The sequence below is a fragment of the Rhinolophus sinicus genome, linkage group LG03 (genome assembly GCF_036562045.2).
Source record: "Rhinolophus sinicus isolate RSC01 linkage group LG03, ASM3656204v1, whole genome shotgun sequence".
Classification (NCBI taxonomy): Eukaryota; Metazoa; Chordata; class Mammalia; order Chiroptera; family Rhinolophidae; genus Rhinolophus; species Rhinolophus sinicus.
In genome coordinates, this window is record NC_133753.1 from 64160805 (window position 1) to 64181397 (window position 20593).

The 20593-nt window shown below is 39.3% G+C and overlaps 1 protein-coding gene and 1 pseudogene across 2 annotated transcripts in view; both read left to right on the plus strand.

Annotated features, from left to right (window-relative positions):
- Positions 1-20593, plus strand: part of INO80 (INO80 complex ATPase subunit) — a 119801-nt gene that overhangs the window by 59961 nt on the left and 39247 nt on the right. For both annotated transcript variants that reach the window (XM_074327899.1, XM_074327898.1), the window contains exons 22-26: positions 168-232; positions 935-1028; positions 1792-1963; positions 15560-15700; positions 20307-20532. In XM_074327899.1, the coding sequence (XP_074184000.1) occupies positions 168-232; positions 935-1028; positions 1792-1963; positions 15560-15700; positions 20307-20532 (698 nt within the window). The remainder of the gene's footprint in view (positions 1-167; positions 233-934; positions 1029-1791; positions 1964-15559; positions 15701-20306; positions 20533-20593) is intronic.
- Positions 14092-14973, plus strand: LOC141570361 (glycoprotein-N-acetylgalactosamine 3-beta-galactosyltransferase 1 pseudogene; annotated as a pseudogene).

Genomic DNA, 20593 nt, shown 5'->3' on the forward strand with positions numbered 1-20593 from the left:
TACTACTTTCTGACATTTTATGCCATGATTTTTGATAATAACAAACTTCTTAAAAATATAAAGAGTTTCAAACCTAAAAGATTCTGTTTAGTTTGGAACCTCCAGTGTAGTTAACTTCCCAATATTTGTATTTGGGTTCGGATTTATTTTATTTACTTATTTTACAGGTGGTTAAGGGTTCTTCTTTCTCCATTTGCACCGGACTATATCCAGCAGTCTCTCTTTCACAAAGGTAGGTGTTTTGATCTTTGGGAAGGAAAGTATGCCAAGGATTTACCAGGATGCTACTCTTTGTTTTGCTGAGTGACTGCTTTGGAACTAGTAGTGGTTTGCCTGCATGCTGGTTTTTATTTATAGTCTTGATAAGATTTAAGTAAATTAGTCATCTTCATCTATAGACTCTCTGATTTGTGACTATAACAGGAAGCAATAAAAAATTATTACATTGACCTTCCATCTTTATTTTATACCCAACTCTTAAGAATTTCTTACACTCTTGAAACTCGACAGAGACAATGCGGGACTCTTATTAATGTGGCCTAGTTTCCTTCCCCTTAGTCTAACGAAAAGAAGCTGCTCAACTTTGAGCATTGTCCACAATATTAAGAATTTTTTACCTGTGTCCTTTCCCTTTTTCTTTTTCCTGACATGATAAAAAGAGGAAGGCACTTAGCAAAGGATCCAAAAATCCCAAAGGTAACTGATGAGCCAACTTTACTCTGGCCCATATATGCCACCTCTCATAGGTCTGCCTCTTCTACTTGTGATTGTAGTACAAAAATATGACACCCTGACTTCCATCAAAGTGGCTGAGGTTTCGAACCTTTAGGATATGTTTTGATTCTTAAGCCAAAATTCAGCAGTTCAGCAGACTTTAGTTGAGTATTGTCTCTTGGCTTGCTATTGAGTTTAATTTTGTCCTTTGATATTCTAGGTGTTAATGAAGAAAGCTGTTTCTCTTTCCTTCGCTTTATTGATGTATCTCCAGCAGAAATGGCAAACCTCATGCTTCAGGGACTTTTGACCAGGTGAGAAGTTTGCTCATTGTTTGATGAGAGAGCCTTTGGGAATTAATAAGGACAAATGTTGAGTACTGTGAAATTAAATATTTGATGTTATATCATCTTAGAAAAGCCTCTCATTCTATTAAGAATAAAAATTTCTATTAGGGAATCATAATTTTCTTTGCTCATTTAATAATTGCATGATGCTTCATGATATACCGTAAATAAAAACTATTTAGGCTCTTCTCCCAAATGCCTACCAGAAGGTCTTCAAGTCTTCTTCATTTCTAGTTAGTCTACTATATGTTATTTGCTTCAGTGGGGCAGATGATGGCTGGTGATTCCTTTAGTTAGTAGTGATTGCAGCATAGTCTGCCATAAGTGTTCTGGGAAATTTAGTTCTGTGTTATTATTATTCTTTGGTATAATGGCTTTCACTTTATTATCTTGTATTTCTGTAATAGTAGGCTCATTAGGAAAGGCGCTCTCTAATACGAGGATATTTTTATGATAGAGTTTTTGTGATAGAGTTGAATATTCCTTAATACTGGGATGAGCTTTACGGAGGATTTTAGTTTTCATAGTAGCAAACCACGTCATGCCAAAGATAGAATTTCCAGAACAAAAGTATGAAATGGCTTTATCTCACAGTAGGAAAGAACTGTTTCTAAAATGCTCAAGATTTACAAGAGACATGTTAATGAGAGACAAGGTTCCTCGCTGCTATGAACTACCCTCAAACCTCCATGGAGCACTGAATAAGCATGTCTGCTGTGGTTTATTTCAGATGGTTAGCTCTTTTCCTGTCTCTGAAAGCCTCCTACAGGCTCCATCAGCTGCGCTCGTGGGGAGAGCCAGAAGAGGAGAGTCAGCAGAGATATCTGAGAAACAAGGATTTCCTTCTGGGGGTTAATTTTCCACTCTCCTTTCCCAACCTTTGCAGCTGCCCTTTGTTAAAGGTAAGGAATTATTTCAGCATTAATTATCTAGTACTTACTCCCCTTTTCCTTGAATCAGTAAAAGTAGTAATAAAGTAAAGAATGACCTAACAGCCAAAAAGTTCTCAGAGGAGTGGGAGAGTGGTGTATTGAATTGTAACTTACTATGTATAACTTAAGAGACGTGTGTGTGTGTGTGTGTGTGTGTGTGTGTATACATGTATATATATACATATAAATATATTTGTGTGTGTATGTTAAGTATATATTTGTATATAACTTTACTACAAAGTATACAGATCTTAAATGTACAGCTCTCTGAATTTATACATGTGTATACACTTGTGTAACAACTACCTAGATCAAAGTATGGAACCTTTCCAGCACTCAGAAGTCTCCCTCATGCCACTTACCATTTAATACCTCTAGTTCAGAACAAACCAACAAATAAAGGTGATCACTCTTCTACTTCCATCATCACAGATTATTTTTGCCTATTTATGCACTTTATGTAAATGGAATTATCCAGTATGTACTCTTTTGTGTCTGTTTTCTTTCCCTCAATATTGTGTCTATGCGATTCATCCATGTTGCATTATAGCATTCTTTTTTTAATGCTACGAAAGTGTTGCATTGTCTTAATAGCCCACAATTTATTAATCTACTCTATTGTTGGTGGATATTTAAGTTGCTTCTAGTTTGGAGCTATTTACGAATAAAAGTGCTATGCACAATCTTGTACGTGTCTCTTGATGAACATAGGCGCTAATTTCTTTGGGGTTTATATTCAGGAGTGGGATTGCTGTATCATCCAGTTATATGTGTGGTTAGATTTAGTAGCCACTGCCAGGCATTTTTCCAATATGATTTTACAATTTCACCAGCACTGTGAGAGATTTGCTGTTGTTCCTCATCCTTGCCTAAACCTGGTATTTTAGTCCATGTTTTTGAATTTGTGGTAGTATCTCATTGTGATTTTAAATTGCATTGCCGTGAAAAGTAATTCTGTTATGTACTTTTTCATAGAATTATTGAACATTGTAGAATGGGTGAAGGGAAAAGGACAGGAAATAAGATGATAGATGTAGGTGCAGATTATAACTTATTGCTAAGGATTTGGATTTTATTCTGAAGAAAGTGGGTAACACTGGAGAGTTTTGAGAAGAGAGTTGTAGGTGTTTATATGCTATAGTTCTTCAACTAGGTAAGACGGTAGGACATTTTCCTTGTATCCTCTAGGACATTTAATGGGTCATTAATTTTAGCTGCTATCAAATGCAGGATGTTCTTTGTCTACATCTGGCGTGTGCTCCCTGTTCACTGGAGAACCCATATGATTTCCTTCTCTTCTGTTTTCTCAGTTGATTTCCCAAGCATTGCTCTGTGTACATTTTTGGACTCCAGAAATAAGATTCGTAACGCAAGAAGAGAATAGGATTGGTTTCTAGCCTGTTTGGAACAATGTAGTCAGTGGTGGCAGAGTGACTTCCTTCTAGTGAAATGTTGATATGTCTGATGAAGAGTTGCTTAACCTCCTATAGACCAATTCCTCTACATTTGCTAATGTATTAGGTTACAAACATAATTTCAGTTTAAAAGGTTAAAAAAATTGTAAAAATTGCAGTTACTTTTGCACCAACCTAATATATTGCACTACAGTTATAAAATTTTACTAGATTTATTTTTGGAACAGAAAGCACCATCCTCCCATGGGTTTACTGTGCCATATTAAGTAGACACCTGCATCTTATTTAACACTCAAAGATACGCATCACTTACTTCTGTTCTTTTCTTTCTCTTTCATGAAAATATAGTAGAGTGTTCAGAGCACCTGTTCAGTGAGGTCCTTATATCAATTAGTGAATTTCCTGAGAAATTCAGATGTGGACAGTATGCTTTATGGGAAATTGATAGTGAAATATGAAAGTTTATCTAATTGAAGTTAGATTCACTTCCATTTCCTCTTTTTAAATTTTATTTTGGGTTGTGGAGAGACATTTGCTCTTGTCACTGAGTTGCTGAGCCAGTGGGCTAGGTAGCTAAAGCTAATCATATATGTGTAGAGACATTGTTTTGCTTTGGTCTCATCGTCCTTACCTCCAACGTGCATATATTAAAATACCAACCAGGCAGTGTATTTTGCCAGAGTTTGTTGATATATCTATCCTAAGAAATCTCTGCTTTCAACTAAGCAGAATGATCTTTACATGGTATCTAGCCTTAAAGGTTAGCCTAGGTTCTGAATAAAGAATTATTTGTTTGAAGTTCCATGTGTAACAATTAATAAAACTGTAATAAAGCCCATTATATCTGTGGCTTTTAGAGTGTGATCATGACGCAAGTCAAGAATAGTTTATATCACCTGGTCAGTATGTAGACATACCAGATATTATGTGTACATAAGTTTTTAAAACAAAATATTCACAAAACAACACCCACATATACAGTACACCCTGGGGTTTTTTTCTTTTACTTTCTTTTTTTTTTCCGAAATGTTTTTTTATTGGGGAATATTGGAGAATAGTGTGTTTTTCCAGGCTCCATCAGTTCCAAGTCAAGTGGTTGTCCTTCAATCTAGTTGTGGAGTGTGCAGCTCAGCTCCAAGTCCAGTCACCATTTTCAACCTTTAGTTTCAGGGGACACAGCCCACCATCCCATGCGGGAATTGAACCGGCAACCTTGTTGTTAAGAGGTCGTGCTCTAACCAACTGAGCCATCCGGCCACTTTCTTTTACTTTTTTTTAATGTTAATGGGAAACTACTAAAAAATGATTTCATGACCCTTGCTACTCGCGGTTTGAAAAATGCAGCACTAGATGACTGTACAACATTAGAATAGCTAAGAGGACTAGATAAAAAGAGTCACCACGTAGAAGATTCTGGATTATTCTTACAATAGTAAGAAAGGAAAGAAACTGATATTTTGGAACTTAAGGAAGAGTCTCGCTTTCTGAAAATGAAAGGGAAGACCAGAAGTTACTCAGAGAGCAATATGCACATTTCATTACAGTTACCCTGACATAGTTAGTGATCAAGGTCCATCTCTGTTTTAGAATATTCTGGTATGTACCTGTTATATCCCTGGTATTCTAAGAGAGTATAAATAAAAAAGAAGTAATTTTGGAAGAACCAACCGATTCAAATTTGAGCAAAGTAGTTTATTATGGGAACTGTTCCCCAAGAATGGCCTAGTTAGAATATGCCTATCACCGTTATTGTGCCGTTTCTCTGAAATGAATTTTTCAGAGAAACACTGGTTTCTCTGAAATGAATTTTTATTCAAGAAACATTTCTCTAGAGAACATAGATTTTTGTTTGTTTGTTTTGCAAAGATGTGTAGAGAAGGAAATTTAAGACACCTAATCCTGTAGAACAGATTTCCAAAATTCATTAGTTAAGAATGTAAAAGTTAAAACTTCCGATGCATATTTTAGCATACATACACACATCAAAATCACACTTCTGAATTTCATAGTTTACTCTGATACTGCTAGTTTTTCATTTTTTTAAAAACCATGATTGGGGCGGTCGGTTAGCTCAGTTGGTTAGAGTGCGGTGCTCTTAACAAGGTCGCCGGTTCGATCCCCACATGGGCCACTGTGAGCTGCACCTTCCACAACTAGATTGAAACAACTACTTGACTTGGAGCTCACGGGTTCTGGAACAACACACTTGAAATAAATAAAACTTAAAAAACAACAACAAAAAACTCTGATTGACAAAAAGGAGTCTTTTTAAAAATGATTCCTCTAATATGGATAGTGGTGCTGAGACTTAAATGTAGTAATTATCTGTTGTGCTGATGTTTGGATTTGTCAATTGATTTTAAATACAAGGTCTTGGGTTCTTTTGTTTGTTGATTTGTATGGGATAAATTCATTATCTGTGTGCCTTGTGCCTTTCATTCCCGATCTGACTTACTTGCTGTCATTGAGGTCTACAAAATACTTTTGGCATTAATACAATTTACAAATCCTATGAAAGACCCTGCTGCTTAAATAGGGATCCTATTACTGTGACATCAGAGAGAACATTTTTATTTTCACAGAAAACAGATTTACAACTGTGCTTAACTATTTTCAGCCAATAGCCTGAAAATATGACTTGAGAGGTATTTGCTATAATCCATATGGTGAGTTAGAAACTCAGGAAAGACAAGAAAAGTCTTGAAAGATTAAAAAAGGGCCGATGTATAAATGTGGGGTCCATCTTTAAAGCCTGAGGGAGTAGGAAGAAAACTTGGAAATGATAAGCATTCACCTAACTAAGCTATTGGGGAGGTTTAAAATGTTTTTTTCCTAACAAAATTAATTAGTAACCATTTGAACTCATGATTCTAAGAAGCAACTAACTTGATTCTGAAAAGGTGACCATTTGCTTTCCTTTAATAGATAACAGGCCAAGTAGATTAGAGAGACAGTAAGAAATAATAGGTATAATATGTTAAAATCTTGAAGCCTTTTCTCTTGTTGCCTTGGCTGTCCTTCTGGAGATATTAACATGCATATAGGGAAAGGACACAAATCATAAGTGGACATACAGCTTAATGACTTCATAAAACATTATGAGAACCCTGCTCCAGACGTCTCTGTGTGCCCACTTCTATTCACTGTTCCTCTCCAGTGCCCGCCCACAAGTTACTGTAGGCAAATATTTGGGTTCTAGTTTTTGTTATTACAAATAGTAAGGCTGTGAGCACTGCACACCTTGTAGTGAAAATTTATATGCATTTTTGTGGGGTGTGTACCTAGTAGTCAAATTGCTGGGCCATAGGGTGTGCATAGGGCCATATTTAATAGATAATGACAAACAATTTTTTAAAACAATTGCACCAATTTTCATTAACATTAACAGTGTACGAGAGGCCCTGGTTGCTGTGCATCCTTGCAGGATATGATGGTGTTTGTTGAGTGTAGCCCTGCTGTGTGTGGGTGTCTCATCGTGGTGATACATTATATTTCCCTTATGTATAATGATATTCAGGACCATTCCTTAAACTTACTGGCCATTTTGATAACCCCCTTTATGAATGCTTTTTCAAGATCCTAATTTTTCTAATAGGCTGTCTGTATTTTTCTTTTGTAGTTCTTTATGTATTGCAGATTTCTTCTACTCTGTAGCTTACTTTTTCAGAAACTCTCAGTAGTGTTGTCATTTGTCGAAGTTAGCATTTTTGTGATCTGTTGAAGAAATCTTTGCCTATAGCAAAGTCATGAAGATAATCCTCCATGCTTTTCTCCAAATGTTTTTTTAATTTGCTTTCACATTCAGATCTACAAGGAATTGAGTTTTTTGTCTGTGTTAAGGATTGTTGTTTTTATTGCTTATATTTGACCCACTATTTGACCCAACTGTTTATTGAAAACATCATCCTTGCTACACTGCAGCATCACTTTTGTCAAACAAATGGCTGTGGACGTGAGTCTGTTTCTGGACTCTGTTCTGTTCCATTAGTCCATTTGTCTATCCGTGAGCCAGCACCTCTATCTTAATTACTGTAGCTTCATAATAAGTCTCTAGCTTTGTTCCTCACTGTTGCCTTGACTGTTCTTGGCCCTTTGCATTTTCATGTAAATTTTAGAATCAGCTTATAAATCTTATTTTAAACTCTTTTCAGTAATGTAGATAGTGTAAGCCAGTGATCCCCAAATGCTTTTTGATTATGTCCCCCTTTTATTAAAACATTCTTAATCCATTTCACCAATACCTATGTATTACTTAAAATGATAAACATAATAACATTAATATTGTTTACATTGTGAAGCTTGCATGTGCTTTCTTTGGAGGCCACTGATTTGGACAGTAAAAGAAGCCTAATTGGGTAAGGAGTGGTGATAGGGGAGGACTCAGCATTTACTGGAGAAAGGATTCTTTTTCACATACCCTTTACTCTTTCTCGCCCATGGTGTTTTCAGTTGTTTTGATCCCAAGGGCCAGTGGGCTTGAGTGAATGGGCACATTGATTTGTATGGATGGAAGAAGAGCTTATTGACTGAATGAATCTCCAGTGGTAGAATGTTATCTGGGCTTAATGGTTGGGGGTTGTCTAACGCTCCTTTTTCCCCCTGATCCTGGCTGCCTTCAGAGTAACCTCCCAATGTCAGACTCCTCCTGCAGGAGGAAAGCACATGTAATTAATGTTGTTTACAAACCTGTCATGCACCAGCGGCTACTGTGGGCAAGGTGTGTTAACAGTCACGGGCCCTGATTTCTGGTTTGAAAATTCATACACGCACATAGTAAAAATACATGCACAGACTTAAAAAGACTTTAAAAATAAAAACGATTCAAGATAAGAGTTGAAGGAAGGCATAATTAGTTGCCAGATTAATGGTAGATGGTTAGTGGTAAAGTTCAGAATGGGAGATCAATTTAGGTTGAAATAAATGAAAAAGTCGTTATAGGAATGGTATTGTTTAAGTTGAATCTTGAGTGGAAGGGACCTGGATAGGAGGAAGGATATTCCAAGTTAGAGATTTGAGCCAAAATAAAGGACAGTAGCCAAAAAAAGGGCCAGAGAGGTAAGTCGTGGGAGTCTTTGAATGCCAGTCTATTGGGATTTAGATATTAAACCAGGAGTCTTAGCCCTCTTTTGGCTTACTTTCTTCAACAGATGCTCTAGTTATAATCCTAGGGGGTAAAGTTTTGATGGCTACAATCAAGCCTCGGGAAGGAGTCATCTGAGCAGGCGTCAGGAAGGCTGCCAAGGCACTCAGCTCCTGACAGCACACCGGTGGGGGTGATTGCTGCCGTGGTGTTTGATAGAAATTAATCTCAGAGTGTGGTACCAGGAAAGATTGGAGATGGGTCCATATTAAGGAGGATGTTAAGCAAAGGTTGCAAGTGGTACGTACGAAGGACCCAACAGAAGTGGTTATAGCCAAAAGATTATAAAGAAAGGGTCAAGGGACTCGGATTGATTTGGATATGGATGAGCATTGGCTGTGGAGGAATCACTTCCAAAACCTAGAGTTCAAGAGAGGTTCCAAAGGGAATGGTAAGTTCTATGTCAGGTTTAAAGTGAACACTTAGGCAGGCACAAGATTAGGAGCTCTTGGATGTTACGAATGCACATAGGACAGAAGGCTCAGGTACAGGGATTTACAGGGAGACTCTGGTTAGAGAGTGTGGAGAGTGGATAATGAACTGTGACTATTAGAAAGGAGAATAGGAAGGTATTTTAGGAGGGGCAGTTGGGTTTAAGTCAAAATTGAGTTTGTAAGAAAGAAGACTAAAAAAGGAGAAGACAGCAAAGAGGGAACTTGAACATCCAAGAGAGACAATTGATGGGGATGCAAAAGTGGTTTATTACCTGTTTGATATGGTAGAAAACTAGTGAGTGCTGGCAGGAGCTCTATAGTGGACAGAAAGATAAGGTACTACGTCTCTACTGCTAAGAATGTTTTACAGTGTTCAGAAAAACAGAAGCTAAGCTTAACATGGAAAAAAGTATTATTAAGCAATTCTGTAATTTTTTTCTTCCTAACTTTTTCTTCCCCAAGTGGGAATGCAATTTAGATGTTTGGACATCTTCTATAGTCCCTCTTCTCTTTGTGGTCTGGTTATTTTAGGCACCTTGCACTTACAAAGTTAAATAAATGTTTGCTGAATGACTTAGTGAGTGCTGGTGCATTGTATTATTGTTGCTTTTCCCTTTGGAACTTGGTGTGTATTCTCATCTGAGGGAATGTCCTTCAGCCTAAAATTATAATATAGTCTTACTCAGTATTTAAAACAGAATTTTGTTAACAATTCTGACTTTACCTTCAGGGTTGGGAAATGTAGGTGAGATTGGTAATTTGTTTAATCATTCATTGATTTTATCATACATCAGTTATTTTTGCCTTGCATTTGAGCTGAGAACTGGAGGCATTTCTTGGCACTGAGGAGTACCAGCAGAGAGAAGCTCATGCATAGAGATCTCAAGGGTAATTGCAAAAAGGGGCAATTGTGGATGTTAGCTCCTGTAGCAGTTACCGATACCTACATAACAAATTACCCTAAAACCTAGCAGCTTGAAACATAAACATTGAATATCTTACAGTTTCTGTTGGTCAGGAACTTGGGAACAGCTCAGATAGGTGGTTCTGGCTCAGAAAATCTTCTGAAGTCAGGATATCAGCTGGGGTTATGGTTATCTGAAAGATTGACTACAGCTGTAGAACTGCTTCCAAGGTGGCTCACTTACATGCCTGGCAAGTTGGTGTAAGCTGGAGGCCTCCATTCCTTGCTGTGTAGACTTTTCCACAAGACTGCTTGAGTGTCCTCCTAGAATGGCAGCTGGCTTCCCCCAGAATGACTGATGAGAGAGAGAGAGAGAGACCATAATGCCTTTTGTGAGCTCGTTTTGACAGTCATTAAGTCTGCTCACACTCAAAGGGAGGGGAATTAGACTCTACCTTTTGAAGAGAGAGGTGTCAAAAAATTTGTGGACATCTCTTAAAATGACTACAGCCCCTCACTGCTGGGCTGATGCCCCTGTAGTAGTGACTTCATTATAAAGTTGGTTGTGGTAGTCACTGTCCTGAGATTTTGGCGTAGCCTATAGATGGCTTCTGACTGTGACACCATGAAAGTTCTTAAACTGGAAAGGATGTTGTCATCTCTCTCTCGTCTCCCTGTCACCCATCTGTTTACAGTTTTGCACAGCAAATTGTCAGCTGGGGGAGATATTAAATACAGCCTAATATCTGGCTTTCATCTTCAACAGGAATTCATTGGTCATAGGCCGTAACTCCTTGCGAGCAACACTTGTCCTTGCAAGCTGTTCTGTTCTATATCTTGCATTTTCGTTTGATTTGCCAACTTAGTTCTGATTATGTAACTTTTATTATTCATAAACATAATTTGTTTTGCTTTCTTTTGTGGTACTAGGAAGTGAGGTAGCCTTGTTTTAATATGCAAAGTAAACACAAATTATGTGTTAGAGTTTTGATGGAAGAACATGTGAGTTGAATCCAGATTCCATTTTCAAAATCAATTTTAAAAGTAAAGGTTGGGATTATTCTCAAACAGACCTGAAAAAGAGACAGGGAAAATGCTAAAATCAGAAGCAAATGTCAGGAATCTTTTTCTTATACTAATCAAACAATAATTTTAAATAAAATTCATTTGGAGCTATGAAATGAGCTTTAAATTAATTTTCCCGTACTCAGCTTTGTCCTCTTAATGCAGAAAATCCTTCATTCTATTCTCTTTTGTGCCTTGATTTCTTTTATAAATAGTAGTAGGAATTGTTACAGTAGCCTGTCTCCTGAATACAGCTTCCTATCATCAGAACAAGGTGAAGGCTTGGTTCTTACTCCTCTGAGGACATACAATGAGCGTTGACCTAACTACATGTTGGCATCTTGTTCTTGGTGAGCTACCTTAGATCACATTCTACTTGAGTCATATTTAGCAATGCTAAGTCTTTCTTCCCCCTGCCAGCAGATGTGAATGAATCTGGACAGTGAGAACCTCTTTCATTTTTTCTGTTGTTGTTGTTAAAGTTTATTGGGGTGACAGTGGTTAGTAAAGTTACGTAGGTCACAAGTGGAGAACCTCTTTCTTTCCCAGTGTGCCTATAGAACTCATGTTCTCACCCTGCAGTGAATATTAAATTTGAATTCTGTGTCACAGAGTTCAAGAAAGTACCATTCTCATAATACTGCTTTGGGGATGATACATAAACATCAAGGAACTAAGAACTAGGCTAAGGACACAGAGCAGATGACACTTACGGGTGCTTTAAAATCTTTCACTTGACAGGACTGCTTGTCTGATATTTTCTTATCTTCTGATGCTGTGTCCCACTTAATTTCATTGTGTTCCACCTTGCTTTGCTGGTGAGAATTTCAAGAAGGAGTAGGATTTAGTTCAAAACTTTCATAAATTTATTTTCACACACCTCCCTCCCCACAGTGGGCTCTGGCCCTAGCTCCTTTCTTGTACAGTTTTGCAGAGGTTAAAAAGTACAAGTCTTACACATCTGAATCTTTTTTCCTTTTTAATCTTGTTTTGCTTAGAAGACTAAAGACAAAAACCAGAATCTGTAGGAAATAGACCATTTAGCCATCTTTCAAGGAGGCAGAACAGATTTTATATTATAACCAGTTAAGTGTCACATTGAGAATGGTGATCAACAGAAATAGTACCAGCATCGATTCCATCTCCTGTCTCAGTGTCAATGAAACTGTTGTCATGGAAATGGTCTACGGAGCAGCATATGTGTTGAAAGCTTTATATACTCTACAACTCTACTGAGCCAACTACCTCAGAGAAATTGGGGGCATTTCAGATTTTGCAATTTAAAATATACAGAAGGGTCTAAACATAATTGTTTTGAAAAGTGGTGTATGTTTTAAGCACTATTTTCTATTAAATGCTTAGAGAGCTTTGACTGACTATTGATGAAGAAGCCCCCAAACAGGAAATTTTCCAAAACTCTTCTGCTAAATGTTAATTTGCAACTACAGTATCTATTATCTATCGTCATTTCCTGAGATCCTGAGAGCTGCCAACGCCCCTTGTGGAAAGCCCTGGGAAGCCATTGTATTCAGGGTTTTTCTGTATTTTATTTTCCCCTTTTTGTTTGGTCACCTAAAATATCTGTGAAAATAGAATCCATGTAGGCTAGCAGGTGATCTATAAACATTTACTCCCTTTCGTTGAAAGTGAGACCTTTTCTCTGTATCTAAATTTGATGTTATTTAGAACGCAAGCAAAAAATTAATTTCTAAGTAATGAAGTCCTAATATTAACATAAGTATTCTTTTTAATTTTAAACAAGACATGGAGAGTAAAGTATGGCTCCTTGTTAAACGGCTAAGTCTCTGTCTAAGGGAGGGAAATAGCTGTGTGTTCTCTATGCTACCCTGTAGCAAGAAGTGTACAGCTGTGGGGCTTATTCTGCCCTACTTCCTTTCCCTTAAGTCTTTTACGTGGGGCCAAAAGACTCTTAAAAAGCCTGACTTTACTGCTAAGTACATATTGTGCTGGCGGCAAGGTGCACACAGCTGCCAGTGCCTACAGTGTAATGTGACAATCGAGAGCATGAGGAGGGGACAACAGAATGACAAAACCCGTGACCACATTATAACCAAGTCACATTTCCTGTAGTGTGACATTCTGTGTTTTCTTTTTTTTGGGGGGGTGGGGGGTTCCTAATTTGTTTTAGGCCAAAATAAACTAAAGGAGTAATGAACCCTCTTTTCTGTCCCTACCCCACCCAGCCAAGCATCCTACACAATTCTGTTTAAGGTGTCCTTTGTGTTCTTCTGTGTCTAACAGTTTATGTCATGTGATGGGAATGTGGGTGGTGTGGTCCAAGGACCATCTGTACCAAGAAAGGTTTGATGGAACCAATGTTAATAGAATAATCTAGAAAAGTATAAATTGAGCAAAATATGCTGGGGATAGTCAGGGTTTCTCTAAAGCTAAAGCTGTGTGTCTGTTGAACATCTTGAGCTAGTGAATTATTTTTATTTTTTTAAATTTGGAATCAGAAAGCTACAACTCACCTTGATTTAGTGACTTCCAATGAGACTGTCATCTTAACCTAGCTCCTAATAAGACAAGTGAACGTATTCTAATTGGGGAATGACCACCTCTGGAAATAGGATTGTTGTTGGACTTTTTCCAGAAAGGTATCACAAATGACATACTGTGTTAAAAGGACTTCCTACAATGAAAGCTGTATCCCTTTCTTATTAATAACTACAGTGTTGAAGAGAAAATAATTAAAGGAAATATTTGTTCTTTTGTCTTTTACCTTTGTACTCTAGGAACGAAGTAAAATACAGCTTCTGTTGGGTTTTGCCATTTGAGAATACTTAAATGAGGCTGACTTTCAGAGATCCCTGACAGAGACATTGTTATTTTTCTTTAGAAGTTAGGAAAGAATTCAAGTTTTTAGGTCAGCTGCTACTGCTGCTGCTTCAGCCACCTGGGTGGCAGTGGACAGCCCAGCTAGCAACCCTGAGCTATTACTGCAGCTGGATGACATGAGCAATGGTTGCTGGACTTGTCCTCTCTTCTGTCCATCCCCAGGAGGGGCGAGAGGAGTCACTGCTCATAATCAGAAATGTACTTTCGGAAAAACAAGAAAATTGCTACATTTTTTCACCGTCATCTATGCATCAGTAATAGGGTTTTTTAAGTAATGCTCCTGGCTATTCAGTGTTGGAAGAACAGGGTGACACTCAGGCTAATAATCTTCATGATGATCCTCGCTCGGCATTCAGATGATAATGGACATAAACATGTAGAGAGGTGGATGTGCTCCTACGTAGGGTACTAGCCCTCATAAAGATGAGAACACAGATATTGTTGAAAAACTCTTATCAGAAGCCTAAGTTCTTTTCTGGGTAATAACAGGGACCTCAATATCTAGAGAAAAAGGTCAAACACATCATAGCTACATGGACCCACCACGGTAATAAAGTATTGTAAAGACTTCCATACAGTGTGATTAGAAACTACTGAAGACGTCTCAGCTCTGTTGAAAACAGTTAAAGCCGTTCATTTTGTTCATGACCATTATTGAGAAGATGCTGATTATTTCATGGAAGCCAATTAGAATACACGTGTCCTACTAAACAGCTTGAGGTGGCTTCTCTCAAACTATGATCCTGAAGAACCCATTTATTTTGGGAGAAGATAGGTACTGAACAAAGAAGCCTTGAAGAGGTTTGGTACTAGAAGCTTTTGGTACTGGGATTATAACTGTTATTCTCCTGCAGAGGGTCCTGGTTACTATTCATCTTGCAGTTGGTTTTCTTGCCTTTGACTCCCTTGTGTGTTATCTTCCTGTGTATGGTTATCAACCTGCCTTATTTGAGAAACCAGTAAAACAAAGAAGTGAAGTAATCAAGAATAAAGATCCAACAATAAAATGTCTTAACACTGAAGAAAGAACTGCATCTGTAACACTAATCCCCCTGACCAATCCTTTGTATGTGAATATTCCACACTTTAAATCTTTCATATGAATAGCTGTAAACTGAAGCTTTAACTTGAGCTGTGAAATCTTCTAAGATGTACTTTTGATAACAGTAATATAAATGAAGAGTTTTATATCTTTTTAAGTGGTGGCCAGGTAGAGGAATGAAAATACCGTTTGCTGCTCCTGACCACTTGTATTGATGTCATTGAATACGTAAAACCGCTAAGCTTGCTAGAACTACACTGTACTATGTTAGTACACATATGTGATGCTAAACAGATTTGCCTTGGAAAAAAACTTAGAAGGAAATAATTGTTGGTCATCATTGTCTTTAACTCAAGACCTGAGTTTATGTCCACAGTATAATAGGTGAACCAAACTCCCCCCTATGTAGACAACATAGTGTTTTGTCTAATGAAAGTTTTGTTGTCACCATTTATAATTGACAGTAACTCTTCCATACAAAGGTAGAATTAGAAATGACACTTGCTTAAAGTACATTAATAATGAAATTTGTGTGGGCTTTGACTGTGTTATACATTTGGTTCCAAATAGTGTTTGTTTATTAGAATTCGTAATATTCGCTAGGAAGAATGTCTTTAAATCAGATGTTTAATATGTGCGTTTCCCCCCAGTTTTGATTACGTTAAACATAATTGTCGATGGCACTAATTCGCATTTTTGTTTTGTAGTCTCTGGTTTTCAGCAGCCACTGTACAGCAGTGAGTGGCTACTCAGATCAGGTCATCCATCAGCGGAGATCAGCTACCTCCTCGCTTCGTTGCTGCCTGCTCACTGAGCTGCCATCTTTTTTGTGTGTGGCCAGTCCACGAGTAAGTGCCACAGGAGGAAAGAGACAAAATAGATGGTATTTGAAAAAATAAACCAATTTTCAAGGGAACCGTTTCTTAAAAAGATCTGTTTGAAGCTATTTGGACCTTGAGAAACACAGCTTCTCAGTATTTAGGAAGAGCCTCGTGCCACAGCCCTGGCTTTCCCAAGCAGCACTGCTCGCTTTGATTGTGTGGGTTTAAGAATAGTTGTATGGTACGTGGGAGTGGCTTCTTTCCCTGACCGCATTTCTCTTGTGTAGTTCCTCTCATTTAGTCAGGGCCTCTAATCTACCATGGGAGCAAGCCATCTGTCAGGTAGATTATCACCCAACAGCAGGGTCAGGGACGGTAGAATATTTGAAAAGGAGAGGGAGCCATTTGTCACCTGCATTGAGGTTTTTGAGGGTTTTTGAGAGGAGGGGGCCAGATTGGGAGGGAGATTTGATCTGGCCTTATCGCCTCAGTATAGTCTCCACATAACAAAAGGAAACATAACACTCTGGCATCAAGACACTTCTTAGTCTGCTGTTCTCTCGATTTCCTCAGCGCTCCTGCCTGGACTGTGGTTCACGAGTATGTTCCCTCTGAAAAGTGACTGTTGCGCAGTCATCTCTGTTCAGCAGGCAGTCTTACTTCCAGATTAGGGGTGGTTTCTGGTGTGGTTTCAACTTTGAGCAGCTGTTGGCTCCGTCCTGTCCCCAGTTTATCCAAACAGGTCACTCCAGTGATTGTTGACAGCAGCCTGGCCTAAAGGCTCCCCAGTGCACTGTGGTGGTTTGCTGTGCTTACATCTTCCGCTCTCTTTCTAGTCCGTGGTGGTCAGTGCCAGGTACCAGCTCTCTCACAACCTTGGAGAAGTATATGAAGGGAAGAGAGGTGGAGATGTGGCCAGACCAGGTGATCAGAGCAAAGAACAAGTTTTTGTCTGTCCAACTTGTTTCCTTTTGCTGTAAGGGGCAACTTTCAGTTGGCCAAGATACACTAAGAGGCTGATTTCTTACCTTTCTGGGTTACTTTCTTGTTTTCTCCACTCATCCTAGGAAGTCTACTGTTTTCACAGTTCTATTCAAAGAGGGTGGGGCCGTTTGAGTCTTCCTTAGTGATTTACATCAGCTTGCATCCTTATTTTATTAATTTATCAAAGGTCAGCATTTGGCAGAGGGTCCAAAAAAAGATGGTGCATGGGAATAAGATAATGGTGTTGAATCCTATTGACTCCTGCCTCCCAGATTTCTTTCTGTTGGTTCTGTGTTGCATGAATTTGATTCCCTTGCCACTGTCAGCTTCATTTGATTTATATTGACTATCAGAAGGTATTTAGATTTTGTGTGTATTCGGTTCTTCCAAAGCATTCTTGGTCTTTGAAGCTTAAGTTGATAACAGAGAAATGCACTTTTTCTAGGAAACATCTAAAAGTCAAGTGCTTGCATGGAAAGCAGGCATCATAGTTGTGTGGTTTGTTTCCTTCTCACTCTCCTAATCTGATGTGTATACTGAAATGCCTGATAAGAGGAAGTCTACATTTTTTAGCAGTATGTCAAGACATTTTTACTTCTCATATTACCAGTGTTTTATAGAGCCAATATAAATTTAACTGCCTTGAACTGTAACTGCATTTGTGGACATAAAAATTCTTCACTTGTACCACTCAGAGCTCTATAACTAACCACTCGGAAGAACAGCCCCACTCTCCCAGCATATTTGCACATGGGTACCCCAGCTGTGCTACAGAGTGTTGTTTTCCGAGGAGCCAGGTATCTAAACTATCATGGCTGGTCCTGCTGTTTCCCTAAAGGACAGCAGCTTAAAGAAGGCTATAATAGCAGAAAGGGGTGGTGGCAGTCGAGCAGGAGAAAGCCCTTAGCATTTGACTGAAGGGCTCCTTCCTGGCCTCCTACTCGGCTCCTCCCCCCATATTTGTAGTTTCTTCACATAGCATGTGCTAAACCTGAAAACGGGAGTAATTACACCGTGGTTATAAGGAAAGGAAAAAGAATTTGAAACGTCTGCATATTTTATACACACATTCTTGCCTTTCAGATCAGATCTGGGGTGTGAATAAGGCAACATTTCATGAGATACCTTAATTATATTGATTTCTAACTCACCTTTGGTGGAGAGACACTGATTTCCTTTGAAGCTTCAACCTTGGCCTTTAGTTAAGACCAATTAATTTCCCTGACACGTGCTATGAAAACTTTAGGGTCAGTTCAGGAAGAACTGTGCCATTAAGGAAGGAATTATAGGAGCTGTTTTCTCATGAGCTGAGGAAATAATTCTGCAGGGTTAATAAACTAAGACTTGGGAATTCATCTTAGTACAAAACTAGCGCTTGGAGCGGTTACGCTTCGTAGAGCCAGAGCAGGAATACACTTGTCTTCAGGAAGGACGCGCTGAATGCTTGAGGAGGCAGCGCCTGAAGATAATAGAGTTGAGGAACTTAATGAAGCAAGAAACAGAGGTTGGCTCATGTGGGACTGAAGGGACTATGCGTTTCCATTTGTGGGGCGGGAAGAATGGTGTGTCATGCTTCATCTCCCCCTGCTTCTGAGCCATCAGGAAGGCCATTTGGGGTGAGGAGAATGGGCAGAGGCTGTCGAGGATAGAGCTGCCTTGGAAAGCCGGATTTAAGTAGAAATGGATTTGTTCGTTCCCTTTTGGGCCTCATGAGTTTGCTCTTTGTGTGTTTACAACATAACATTCTATGATCTGCGTGTATTTTAACGCAGAGCTCCTGCCAAAGCAGCTTATCAAAACATTAAAAAATATTTCACTAAGAACTGTGCCTTGCAAACCTCCCAGTTTCAATTCTGGACTTGGAAGGATATCAGCAAAATGAAAATTAGAAAAATAGGTGAAAGTTTATAACTAGAAAAAAATTGGTTTGTTTTTAAACTACTAAGAGTGCCTAGAAGTGCGTCACAGACAAGGAAAGCATTCTTTCCTGTCGCTGTTCTACCTCTGTCCCTCAGGCTTAGATTCTAGCTTTTGATTTTTTCATCCTGAAAATACGGGCCCAGAGTCTTTATGTATCATTCCAGTATAAGTTCTGCTGCTCTACAAATAAACAAAGAGACATCAAAGCAGTTATCTTGATGTGTAAAATTGGCCAGTAAGTCTCATGGACTATGCTTTACTCATCCAAGAGTACGTGCTGTTTGAGATACGGTACCTGGTCATGAGATACAATGCTGGTCATACTTCTGTAGTCCAGACCACTGCTTCCTTCACCGTTTTTATGGAAGTGTAGCAGCTGTTGATTGTGAGGTTCTGGGACTCATACCCTAGATGGTGGAGTATCTGCTAGGCCACTGCCAGGACAAACCATCGCAGGAAGAGAGCCGGTTTTATCAATCTCATTTGTAATTCAGTGTGTATTTGCCTGTGCTCAACCTCCAGTGGGAAAAGTGAGTAACTTGGAAGCAAGAGAACAAACTTCTTCTGGAGAGGGTAGAGGTAACCTGAGATCACCGAAATCTGCTCTTACCACTGTCTGCATAAGCCAGTTTCTGTATGAACCTGTCTATCTGGGTTTTCGAGCTCAAGGGGCTCAGCTTGTTGTGACCCTCTGCAGTTTTGCATCTGGACTGTAGATGGCGCTGCTCCCTAGCAAACTCAGTTCAGCTTCACTGAGAGCCAGAGTAGCATATTCTGTGGTTGTTGGTAAATAATATTCTCTCTAGTTTTGGTTGTTGGTAAATGATATTCTCTCTAGCCCCCAGCAAAGGCACCTACAGCCCCATGGTAAGCTGGCTGTTTATGCACCCAAGGCAGTATTTACAAGGCTCAGCCTGAGACGCTGGCGTGCTTGTTACAAACCTACATCTATTGGCTCCTCCCATCTGAATACACAGCTGCTTATTAGAATAGGAATAGACCCAGAAAGCTAAAGAAGGATCCTTCTGTTCTGTTGGGGGGCAGCATTTGAGTGTTGTTGCCCCTTGTGGTGAGATAAGAATCTGTGCATAGCCTCTGCCGTAGCCAAGAAATAAATCCACTACTTCTGGCAATTGCTCCCCACCCCCACCCCTAGCTTATGGCTTGAAAGAAAGATTCTCTTATTTTCCATTAGCTTTGTCAGTCAGCAACATGGTCAGGGAAGAGGAGAAGGAAGTGTTGATAAATGTGGGAGCTTTGCCACAAAGTCATTAAAGACAGCTTCAAATGCACCGGACCAATATACTCTTTCGTTTTTTAGTGATGACTGACTAGCTCCAGCTCCCTTTCTGGCCGTACCATCCAGTGTATGGCAAATTGAACTTTGCCAGAAGCAACATCCAGCAATGAATGGATGTGCAAAGCAATGAGATACATATACATCGATGATAGAGTTATTCCCGGCCCAGTAACCCAGTTTATCTGCAAGCTCTCCAGCACTCTTTGGATTTGTAGTTGGTTATACGTTCATGTTATGAGAGGTTGGCCTTTTACCTGCTAAAGCTCGCTAAGTCAGTTATTAGGGACAGCTTAGTGTGTTAGAACAGGGAAGGTAAAACCACTAGCCTAAGAATTACCCACATTAGTCTGATTTCAAAGTTGAGGTTCCCGAAAGGCTTAGTGGGTGTGGAAAATGGGAAAGCGCCATCTCATTTGAATCTGCTTGCAGGTCACCGCAGTGCCATTGGATTCTTACTGCAATGACCGAAGTGCAGAATATGAGCGGCGCGTGCTGAAGGAAGGAGGGAGTCTGGCAGCCAAGCAGTGTTTGTTGAATGGAGCCCCTGAACTGGCAGCAGACTGGCTAAATCGACGATCCCAGTTCTTCCCAGAGCCAGCTGGAGGGCTGTGGGGCATCAGGCCTCAGAATGGCTGGTCTTTCATCAGGATTCCAGGTGAGCCCTTCCTTCTCTTCACATGTGTTCTCAGGTTTGGCGAGGGGAGAACCAGGGAGAT